We start from the raw sequence: 12,500 nt of genomic DNA on the forward strand, positions 1-12,500 counted from the left end.
AGAAAGCCATCTGTCTCTCCAGGTTATATTTGGTTCTAACATTCTCGCTTATTCCTAAAATGATCTAATAACACAGTTAACACTGCAGTTTACTTTAGCTGTCACTGCTGATGTCCACTGGCAGGAGAAGCTGAAGCACCTCCTCAGATACTTGATCAAGGTTAAGCAAAAGAACTGTGATATCTAGACACTGAATTCCCTGAAGTCATACTACATGAAATATTGATATGGCTCCAAATGGAGGCTACTCTTCTGGATCCATTAAGAAAAACACTGCTATGATGGTCCATTTCAGTCCCTGTAGATGCAAACCGACTTTACTGAAGTATTTGCAAAGGTAGAATACTTTGTTCCAGTCGACCCTAGATCTAAACCAAATAGCTGTAATGGAAACTCACTGAGCATGGTCACACCAGTCAGATGTGGGTCTCCAGAGCGAACCCAGGACTGGAAGCAAACTCGGCAAAAGGCAGGTTACTCAAACATGCTAACTACCACAACTGGACCAAAAAAGTGCATCTGTTCGATTTAAATGACTTAGAAGTTCCCATAGTTACTTTTCAAAATGTTATGAGAAACACATGCCTTCCAAGACCTGATTTACAAAATAACTCAGGGGCTGGAGAGACGGCTCAGCGGTTAAGAGCACTAACTACTCTTCCAGAGGTCCTGAGTTCAAATCCCAGCAACCACATGGTGGCTCACAACCATCTGTAATGGGATCTGATGCCCCCTTCAGGTGTGTCTGAAGACAATGACAGTGTACTTACATAAAACAAATCTTAAAAAACAAAACAAAACAAAGTAACGCAGGCATTCTTCGTCAAGTGCACTCTCCACAGTGGGAAGAGGTGACTTGAGAGTGTTTTCATTACTTGGGCTTTGACTCTCCAGCGCCAGTCTTCAGCCTGGTGACCATGGAAAATTATATGTTTACTTTTCCACTAATGAAACTGAACTGAAGGCAAAACTGTCCACAATTCTGTTTTGATAAAAGTCCCAGCTGACTTTAAACAAACAAAAAGATTTCTTAGAAATAAACTACTTGTAGATGGTTTTTCTGTAGAGATATTCAAGACCTTGAAGTCATAACCCCTCTTCTTCTATAAAACTCAGCTCTGCCTTGCCTGTCCCGTGCTCTTTTTAGAAGATTAATTCTTCATGAATAGGAACTTTTTTTTTTTTTTTTGGTCAAGGAATTCATTCTCAGAACTCCCACAAATGTGCCAAGAGATATGTTTAGAAATGTTCTTTCAATATAGTCTGAAATAAGATGGAAACCAAATGTCCACCAATTTTGGCTCAACAAATTTACATTACATCTTCACAGGACACACTGGAGAGCAAGTGAGTGAATTAAACTGTGGCCACACCTGTGAGGAGATCTACCAAATTTTAAGTGGAAGACAAACAGTATTAGGAACACACATGGAGTGACCTAACTTTTGTTTTTATTGTTTCAGAATTATAATTGAATATTGCAGGGACAAAATGTTCCCAATACTGCATAAACTGTTCGGGAACACATGAAATGATAAAATGTTCAAATATCTTTTAGAGGAAGCAAATATAACATGGGTACTAACTTTATTAAGAAAACATTTCATAAGAACATTGTGAATATCCTCATCATCATCTGAAGAAAACAACTCTCTGCAATCAAGAGAATTTTGTGCGAGGGAAATACGGGTGGTTATACAATAAGAAACACATTAATACCATTTTACCTCAGTACATTTAAAAAGATAACATTTTCCAGAAAGAGATGAAGAAAAAATTTTGACAAACTCAATAGGCATTCTGTCTAAAAATACTCAAAACATAAATAAACAAAATGTTCTTCTATGGTTATAGGCATGAGAAAAACAACTTGGTACTGACCCAGAAGCTTCCTCCCTGACGGTTAGCCTTCATAGTTACCGAAAGCTGCTATGCAGGCTGCTGAGGGGAAAAGCCATTACCAGTCTTGCCCAGCTGTGAACCCTGTGAGTAAACTAGGCTGGCAAGCTATGCCCATAGGGGCAATAATGGTACAGACAGTACTGCAGTAACCCACCACTTTGTTTGGATTTCATGCCCATTCCATAGGCATGGTGTTATAAAACTGGTCAAGAACCCATGGTTTCAAGCATCACATTTTGCTCAATGAACATAGCATCAAACCATCACCTGAACTCATACCTCTATATGCAGCAAGAAGGTCTCACCTTGGAGCTGGGCATAGTGGTACATGCCTTAAATCCCAGAACTTGGGAAGTGGAGGCAGACAGATTTCCGCACATTCAAGGCTAGTCTGGTTGAAATAGTTCCAGGACAGCCAGAACTACATAGTCAGGCTGACTGAAATTAAAACCAAAACCAAATCAAATAAGCAAACACACACACACACACACACACACACACACAGAGAGAGAGAGAACAGACAGACAGACAGACAGACAGACAGACACACACACACACACAGAGAGAGAGAGACAGAGAGACAGAGAATACCTCACTAAATACCAAGCAGATGCTGGCATTGTGCGTCTTTCCAGACTCTAGTACCATGAGCTAACGACAGCTTTCTAAGTACCCAGACGGTTGAGTTTGGATGCAGATAACAGATGAGGGCCACAAGCATAAACTTACACACAGGTGCTGAGGAGGAGCTTATAAGGGCCAGGGCTTGAACTCTCCCACGTTCAATCCTTACCACCACAAAATCAATAAAGTTACATTAATGCACAGAACCAATCACCGGTAAATATGTAAATCATGCCAGCTAAAAGATAAGATGCAAGAGAAAACTCCTCGTAGACGGAAACGACAACAAAAACTACCCCAAATACACTTAAGGACCATTAAAATACTCGGGAAAAATTACGAAAATTACTATTACTGAAAGAACACCGAAGAATCCTTGACTACAAAAACATCCTTCGTAGGCACGTTGCTCTCTGAGTTAATTTACAAATTTAATGCAAAATGTCAGGCTTTCTGGACTTGAAACTCATGTTCGGTTTCAAGTCGGTTGGTCAACTTTGGACTTAGGGAAGAGTGAACTGTGACGGGGTGGGCGCTGCATGGCGGCGCTCTGGACAGTGAACGTTCCACCTCAGAATCTTAGATTCAGTTCTGTTCTCCTCCCCTGGTTTGCTGCCAGTACTATTACTAAATCATCCAGTTTCCAAAAGAAGCTGAAAGGCTCAATCCTAATGAGACACCACGAAGCCTGAATCTGTCAGTGACTGACTTAAACTTAAAACCGGGGCCGAGGACGTTGGCCGGTGTTAGAGTACTTGCTCTGCGGGCACGAGGACTTAAGGTCACCCCAGCATGCGTCTGCAACCTCAGCACTGTGAGGCAGAGACAGGATGGTGCTTCGGTGGGGTTTGGGTGGGTGTTCAGGGTGTCACAGTAAGTTAGTGAAGAGACCTGTCTTAAAAAAACAAGGCACATAGAGAAATACTAACAGAGAAATGTACATGGTGTTGATTTCTCTTCCTTACACACACACACACACACACACACACACACACACACACACACACTATGGTTGGGTAAATTAAATTCATTTTTGTAGATCACATCTAGTCTACATGCTGCCAAGGTTTTGCTTTTTTGGAAATAAGCAACCTTTTTCTGTAAAGGATCAAAAAGCAAATATTTTTGGCTTTATAATCTACTCATAATCTCCATTTCACATTCTTATTTATAACTCAAAAATTACAAAAGACGGTTTTAAAAAAAGGTGTGTGCGCAACTATGAATTTACCTTTCAGGGTGACAGTTTACTCATTTATGTTCAACCTCCAGTACCCCAGAAGAGTCCAGCACCCAACCTAACCTCACATCTTCCTCATTTTCTTGGGAGCCAGGCTTGGGTAAGCATGTGCATAATCCACTGAGATTATGCTCCTCCCCGACCTGCACTGTGTGACGCAAGGCTCCGCTATTGCTATTCTTGACAGCCCCAGCTCACATTTGAGGCCTGGCTCTGCCACAGTTCCTACCATTGTGCTAAGAAGACCTTGTGCCTCTGCCGGACCTGCAGTCTTTATTTTCCAGTTTCCTAAAGATATATATGCTAAAGGTAAGGGTACAGCACCCAGCAAAGGCAGACCAAGGACTTAGTCACTACCAGTGGCATAACACACACCAGAGGAAAGCTCATAGACACAGAGTCCTTCGCCCTGTCCAGCCTCAGAATGTCTTTTCAGCGATGTGATCTGACCTGGGACAATGATGAGACCTGTATAATTATCTCCCTTTTAGAATCTCTTAAGATTGGAACAGATACTATTTGAGAGACAGACAAGATAACATATGAAGGGGGTTGGGTAGGTGCATATCAGCTCCTGGTACCTTAAGGCTTCAGGACTTGCAGAAGATACCACGATCCCCAAGGGCTGCATGACGTACTCAGTTGAGCTAGGTCCTAGATCACTTGTAACATGATCACAGGCCAACTCAAGCCGTACCTCATACAACTTCAGCTTGACAAGAAAAGCTGCCTAAAACTATCCAATTACCTAGAGTGTCCCTGGACCAACGGCCCAGTTGTGTTCTCAGTGTTTCCAGTTCTACACAACAACAAAACCTACGGCGTTCTTACAGCTTAACAAACTAGTCAGGTGCTCTCATACAGTTCTGGTTTTCAAACAGCCATCATGAAGTTCGGGTATAAAATCTAAAATAGACTTTACGGTGTTTATGAAAGGGTAATAAAACTAAAAAGTGCTCCTTTCCTAGTTATTTCCCTACATGTGTTACTACTGCTGCTCTTTAATTATCTATATCAATTGCATCTGAAAGGTAGAGATATCACAGGAGCTGGTAATATTCAACACTTACGAGATTGAAGCAACCAGACCAAGAGTTCAAGGTTGCCCTCAGCTATGTAAATTGAGGCCAGGGGGCTATGTAAGAACCTGTCTCTCCAAAATGGCTGGAGGGATGGCTTAGGAGGTGCAGGCACTTGCTACATAAGCCTGAGCTCAATCCCAGGATCCACACTTAAAAAACAAAACAGAAAAAAACTGGCTACGGTGACATGTGGTTGCAACCTGGCAGTCTTGGGGCAAGATGGAAAACGGGAGTTACCTGGAGGCTCCTGGGTATTGGGAAGTAAAGGAGGGAAAGAAACAAGAGAGACTGACTCAACAAGGCAAATGGGTGAGAACCAATCCTCTAGATGTCCTTGATGTCTACAATGTATACCTGTGGCATGCTCTGCCTGCCCCCATAAATAAAGTGTTTCTAAAACTCCTGAAATAACAAGAACACTACACGAGGGGAAGCCATGCCTAGGTAGGGACCGTCCTCCTTTCTACACTCCCATCACACTGACAGTATGAAGCACCTTGCCAGGCATATTTCTAACACACAAACACTGTATCAGTGCCCTCTCCCTTCAGTCATCTAACCGTTTACCAGTGCGTCAGTGGCTGAGGCACTGCATAATCTCCTTAGTCCATAAACGCTCCCCACCTCGCTCATTCCCTACCATCCTCCTGAAGGTCCAACTCATGAGTTACCTGCTTTCAGAACAGCACCTCAGTGACTATGAGAAAAAGGCTTCATTTTTAATATAGAAACACTTTAAACAGGAAGCAATAAATTAGTAAGTTCTGAATACTCTTAAGAATTTCAACATTTAGTATTGTATTTTTTTAATCTTTTTTTTTTCTTTTTCTTTTGCAGCCCAGGGTGGTTTCAAACTCACAGCAATCCTTCTGCATCGGTATCCCAAGTGCCATGACTAAAAGCATGAGGGACCATGCTAAGCTCCGCGCTTGTATTTCATACATCAGATTCTTCATCCAGTGAGAGGATGTGGTGCCCTAGTAACAAAAACTGGCCCCAAGATCAAAGGGTGGACCCTTTGCGCTGCCCGAAGCCAGGAAGAGGTTAAGTAGACCCAGAGTGACTCCCGAAAATACAGAGGCCTAATTCACTAGCAAATGACCTGGATGCCATTTGGGTCATTTCATACATATGGAGAACTCTCCTCAAGTCACTTAGAGAAGAGCAAAGTTGAGCAGTGTGAAGGCATTAAAGCACGTGTAGTGGGCCCTGCCATACTGGCTTTGTCTTTATAGTGTCTGCAAATACTCCAAATGTCTAGGCTGAACTGCTTTTCTTTCTTCTAAAAAATAGGTTGGCAGAAGGTTGGAAGAGAATCACACTGTTTTCTATGGAACACTATGCTTTCAGGAACACAAGACATTTCATCTTCTCAGAGAGCATAAATCAAGCCAGTGGGCCATGGGCTTGTTCAAGTCTCCATGTGAGAGCAATTATAGTTCTAAACTGAAGGAACAATTTACTCCCTTTCTCATTTGCAGTTTGCAAAGACACAGCAGCAGACCAAATGCCAATCATAGCGCTTCCACACTTATTGAGATAAAGTGAAACAGCCTTTTGGGTTTAAAGGTTATTTCTGTCTCTGTCTCTGTCTCTGTCTCTGTCTCTTTCTCTCTCTCTCTCTGTCTCTGTCTCTCTCTCTCTGTCTCTGTCTCTCTCTCTCTGTCTCTGTCTCTCTCTCTCTCTCTCTGTGTCTGTCTTTGTGACAGAGCATTCGAAGGCATTCAGTATTTAGTATGTGATTGTGGCCTTGACTGGGTTGGATGTTCAGCTGGCCACACTCTGCTTCAGTGAGCACTGTGGGATACAGGCACAGGCACAACACGAGAAGAGCATCCTTACTGTATGTTTTATTTAAACTGTACAAGAGCAAAACACTTAACAGATAGATAATAATTGGGTAACACATTAGTTAGATGTTTAAAACTTGACATATTTACAAGTTCACAGATCCTTGTTCAGCACCAAGCATTTTAGTCTATGTAGTCAAAGTCTTCTGGAATTCCAAAGTTTTTATCAATTTTACTTTCTTCCAACCCAAATTTTCTTTTGGCCCAGGATTTTACTGCAAATATGTTATCTAAAAAAAAATGAAAAAATGTTTTTGATAATTAAAAACACAATAAAAAAACATCTAAATCTAATTATCCTTATACATGCTGACTCTCAGATATATTAAAATAAGGAGTGGTTTGCTCCTTAAGAATGCCAAAGGAGAACAATACAGACAGGGCAGCTTCCAGGAGTCTTCCACATTTCTCCCACATCTCCCCACATGTCTCCACATTTCTCCGCTGCTGTTGCTCTCAAAGGGAGCACTTTCTCTCCAGACCTCTGTCCTTCCAGTCAGAGTAATGGCTTCCAGACAATCAGGCCAGCCTGAGGGACCAGGTGAGAGGGGTGGTGGGTTCTCCTCTTAAAATAACACAGAGACAGATGTGCCCTCGGCATCCTTACAGGGAATTTGTGTTGTACTACTGAAAAAAGGGTTGTGCCCAGCTACAGGAATTCATCCCAAATGGGAAACCCCAAGTTGTATATAAAGATTTGGAGACAAGGATCTTCACTCCAGTGCAGTAACAAAAGGGAGGTCACTGTGTGGCAGCCAGGGATGCAGGGCAGGGCCAATGTGCAAAGGCAACTGCGCCACAGAGGAAGTCTTCCCCAACCCCTCAGTTCTACATAGTTCTCGTATATTATATGATGTTTAATTAAAACGCTTTCCACAAACACAAGGACAATGGCACAGGTTTTCCAAGTCTGTCAGAATATAGTGCATTAGTATTAAAACTAAATTAAAGACTAAAGCAAGGCCTTCCTAAGCGCTGCAGCCATATCGCGCCATTCCTCCTCTGACTGCCAACCACTCAGTTCACAATGTTCTGGAGGCAGAACCTTTGAAAAAAGAGACTTAAAGTGAAGTTAGTAAGGTAGACCCTAGCAAAATGTGATTAGTGTCCTTACAATTGAGACACAATGACAGACAGGTCACAGGTTGGCAGAGGAAAGATGGGAGGACTTGGGAGAAGGCGAGGCAGAGTGGGTTCAAAGGAAACAGGACCTAAGCCTTCGGACTGGTGAGAGCAGTCGTTTCTGCTGATAAAACTACTCTGGAGCATTTAATCTGCCATCTTGCAGAACAATACATGGAATTGGAGCTTTCTTTAATAAACTATTTCCATGGACTTGTTTCTAAGTATTATATAAGCAAAAATTTGGAATTTAATTTTCTTTCTAGAGTAAATACTACTACCTCTAGTGGAACAAACAGTGCTGTACCCTAGCTGGACAGAAAGTCACTGAACTGTATAGTCTTTGGGTCTGGCTAATTATATTTACAAATACACGCATACATATGTATATATATTATATGTATGTATACATATATATGTGTGTGTGTATGTATGTATGTATCTATGTATGTTTTTAAAGAATCAATAGTGCTAACAGAATACCGTTTTATAAGAATGTGTTAGAGAAAATTTTTGCAGTGAACTCTATCTACCTCATGCACTGAGATGGCTTCTGATTCCTAGCACAGAGAACAAAGTCTCCTCTACCTGGACTTATTATATGTAATTTATTAAATAAGATGTAAAGTGACACAAAACTTTAGCAAAATAACAGTTCATCTATATTTAAAACCTTGGGCAATCTCTCATTCTATAAACTAGAATATTGACTTCATAGACAATGCTCTTTTAAAATATATTCCATATTTTGATTTCTGGTTTTGTTTTTATAGGATTTCTGGTTGTACAAATGTGCCTCTGTGACTATATGTTTGAACTTTTTCTTGTTTGTCTGTTTTGTCCTCTTCTGGTTTATTTTTATTTTATCATTATTTTCTTAGATGTCTCTGTGTATCATAATGAGAGAAGGGGTATGGATTTGGTGGGTGGGGAAGTAGGAAGGATTCTGGGAGGAGTTTAGAAGGAACCACAATCAGAATAAATTATATTCTTAAAAATCTATCAGTGGTACACACCTTTAGTCCCAGGACGAGAAAGACAGAGGAAAGTGGATCTCTAAGTTCAAGGCTAGCCTGATCTATAGAATACAGCCAGGGCTACACAGAGAAATGCAAAAAACAAAATAAAACAATATGTATTTATTATATTGTGGTGGTTTGACTAGGTACGGTCCCCACAGTCTCATGTGTTTGAATGCTTGGCCCATAGGGAATAGCACTTTTAGGAGGTGTAGCCTTGTTGGAGTAGGTGTGGCCTTAATGGAGAAAATGTGTCACTGTAGGGGTAGGCTTTGGGGTCTTTTATATACTCAGGTTATGTCTGCCGATGGAGAAGTAGAACTCTCAGCTCCTCCAGCACTGTGTGCCTGGATGCTGCCATGCTTCCTGCCATAATGATAATGGACTGAACCTCTGAAACTGTGAGCCAGCCCCAAGTAAATATTTCCCTTTCAAGAGTTGCCTTGATCATAGTGTCTTTTCACAGCAATAACACCCAAACCAAGACTGAAGTATTTGTATGTGAATGTGTTTGCACGAGTTTATTTATACCACATGCATGCAGGAGTTTTTGGAGGCCAGAACAGTGTGTTGAATACTTTAGAACCGGTGTTAAGCAGGGGTTTATGAGCTTCCATGTGGGTGCTGGGAACTAAAATTGGGTCCTCTACAAGAGCAGTGAGTACTCTTATCAACTGAGCCATCTCTCCAGTCTAGAGGTTAATTCTAGATATATTTCAAGGACACTTTATCTTTTATCTTCATCTTTTCCTAACACGTGTTTATGTGAAATGAAAAAGCTGCAGCCTTCAGTGGAATGTAACTGGGTTGCTACTCCAAGCTAGCATGCGAAAGACATATAGTGTGAGATGAAATGATTTCTGACCTTCCTGCCTCTACCCCCAGAGGGCTAAGCTTGGAGGTGTCCTTTACCGTGCAGTCTTATTTGGAGCTGAGCTCCAGCTCAGCTTTGTGCATGCTGAGCAGCCTGTCAACTAGGCCACATCCAGAGCATGGAAAATAACAGTTCTGAACAACTAACTCTGTTATCACAGGACTGATACCCCTTCCAGTCCTTGGGAGGCAGATGAAGGCAGATCTCTGAGTTCAAAGCCAGCCTGGTGTACACCGTTAATTCTAGGACAGCCAGAGCTGCATACAGAGAAACCCTATCTCAAAATCCAGAAAACCCCAAAACATTCCTTCTACCACCCTTCAACCTCTTAGGATGCTGCTGTTTGCAGCTAACCATAAAGGAGAGACGTTCTTCCCACAGCTTTTCTAATGATGATTTTGGAAGTTTATGATGATTTGGAAAACAACTTACAGTTGCTTACTTAACAACTGGAACTTACAGTGAATTGGGGAACAAGAGAAAGGGAAGTGTGCATCTGAAATACCGTCTGAAGAGAGGAGCTTACAGACTATTATTCAGTGAGAGGCAGGCATTATTCACAGAGAGCAGTCAGGATCTAGGTTCAGAAAAGCTCGAAGGCTCAGGGAGCAACTGAGGCGTTGTACGCGGCTTCCCTCTGCGCACACGGGCTGCTTGTCCACTGCCTGCTGTGCGGTTCCTCACCAGCCACTGTTACTGACGCTGTGTGTGGGAGGGCGGAGTGTGCGTGAGTGGAGGTTAGACTCAGTTCTCACCTTCTGCCACGTGGGTCTGATTTAGGTCCTGGCCCACGTCAGCCCCTCTGGCCATCGTAGCTTTAATCCATGGGACTACTTGCTTCATTTGCACAGTCAAACTTTTCTATTTCTTAAATCTATACATCACATTTGTTATCACTGTTACTGTTCTTAGCATTTTTGGGAAAGAAGGTCTTAGGTAGCCCAGGTTACCCTTGAACTCACTACTAGTTTCGTTGACCAGTAATAGCCAAGACTGGTTTCCTTGCTCCAGCTACTAAGTGCTGGGATTTACAGGTGTGTGTCACCGTGGCTAACAATGTATTTCTCACACTTCACCTGCCGATGTCTGCTCTTCTCTTTTCTTCAATTTTGTGAGGAAACAACTCATGATAAAATAAACAAACAACATGATAGACGGACAGTTAGGATAACTGAATGTCATTGAAGTTTTCTATTTATTTCATTATAAAATGGATTAGGAGAAAGGAGGTGTAAACAGTCTGTGAAACACAAGGCTGAAGCAGCAGCAGGAGCCCGGCACACATGCCTGCTCTCCCAGAGGCTAACCTGAGACTCGGCGGCCCTGTAAGTTCTTCCCATCTGCTTGAGCTATACCCATCCTCCCTCAGGCGTGGAACGATAAGGACTAATGTGGACAGCATTAGACTGTCCCCAGGTGGAGACACTCAGTCACCCTCATTTCATTATCAAATACTGGGAAACATTAGTGGTACTCTCTGGCAGGTTTAATATTAATCATACTGTGTATAACCACAACTGTCATTACTTTCTCCTAAACTCTAGGACACACAGATGCATTGTGGGAGAGTAGAGTTGACACAGGATGGAACCCCACTGTGTAGTCCAGGCTGACCTTAAATCCAGGGTCTTCCTGCCTCAGCCTCCCAACTGCCAACCTGTGGGCAGGTGGCACCACACCTGGAGTGGCAGTGCTACAGTAACTCCTGCTTCTCAGATGCAGATTAGAAAAAGAAGGCAGGCTGTCAACAAAGAACCAGAAAGCTGGTCTAATTCCTGTTGCAATTGTGGCCTTGTACTCCTTAGGACCTTGACTGTTTCTTCACACTGAGGGGCAATGACTACATCTACCTTGAGGATTACCACAGAGATAGGATGAGAATACACCACAGACACTCATAATAGGAAAGCAGCAATGAACCCTCAAAACACTTTAGCTTTTCTTACTTGCAAGAAGACAAGCCTTCAGGATTCTATGAAACTCCCAAATGGATTATGAATTCAAATCCATGAAACTGTAGGCTGCAGATACAAATCAGTGGGAGGGTGTTCATCTGGAATGTGTGAAGCCTCATATTCAGTCCCCAGTACCAAAGAAAAGCAAAAGCACGCAGACCGTCAATTCACTTCATTACATATGTAAGTTCAGTGGTCAGGAACTGAGCTTAGGAAAGTCATACAGAAGCTAAACTTGGGGCTACTGTTGGCCTCACAGAAACAGACTTTTATAAAGGTGATTCTATCTCATGTGAAGACACAACTGTACAGCATGGGGGAGCCTTTGCCGCAGTCACACGTGTACTTACCAGTCCATCGATTGGCGGCTTCTTTAGCTACTTTATTTGCTTGACCTAAAAAAAAAAAAAAAAAAAAAGATAAAATATGCAGTTATTTATACATATAAAACTACCTCCAACCCTCTGTAGATATGAACCAGTGTATTATAAATTACACATACATTAGAAATTACCATGAAAAAATCTCAAACACTGTATCATAAAAACATGTCCAAATGCTCAAGAAAATGTCAGGTTATTCATAATTACATTCAAAAAAGAAGAGAAAGATCATGTGAACAGCTTCCCTTTTCTAAATCCCAATTACCACTGTACTGACTTCTTAAAAGTACAGGCTTTTCTAACACTTTGTCGGCGTGTTTCTGTGGGGTAGCACTCAGGTGTGGAGGTCAGAAGACACCTTGTGGTGGAGGTTGTTAGACCCAGGCAAACATTTTCATCCTCTAACATACCTCGCCAGTCTCTCAAGTGCAGTTTGAGTATTTCTCAAA

The 12,500-nt window shown here is 42.0% G+C and overlaps 1 protein-coding gene across 2 annotated transcripts in view; it reads right to left on the bottom strand.

Annotated features, from left to right (window-relative positions):
• Positions 1-6,750: 6,750 nt before the first annotated feature.
• MND1 (meiotic nuclear divisions 1) overlaps positions 6,751-12,500 on the bottom strand; it is a 67,554-nt gene continuing 61,804 nt past the window's right edge. Inside the window, exons 7-8 of one of the 2 annotated variants that reach the window (XM_080916344.1) lie at positions 12,019-12,063; positions 6,751-6,928 (exon numbers count right to left, since the gene is read on the bottom strand). In XM_080916344.1, coding sequence (XP_080772470.1) covers positions 6,822-6,928; positions 12,019-12,063 — 152 coding nt within the window. In that variant the 3' untranslated portion in view covers positions 6,751-6,821. The remainder of the gene's footprint in view (positions 6,929-12,018; positions 12,064-12,500) is intronic. The other variant, XR_013975029.1, reaches the window with a different exon arrangement.

This window comes from Micromys minutus (genome assembly GCF_963924665.1).
Source record: "Micromys minutus genome assembly, chromosome: 4".
NCBI lineage: Eukaryota > Metazoa > Chordata > Mammalia > Rodentia > Muridae > Micromys > Micromys minutus.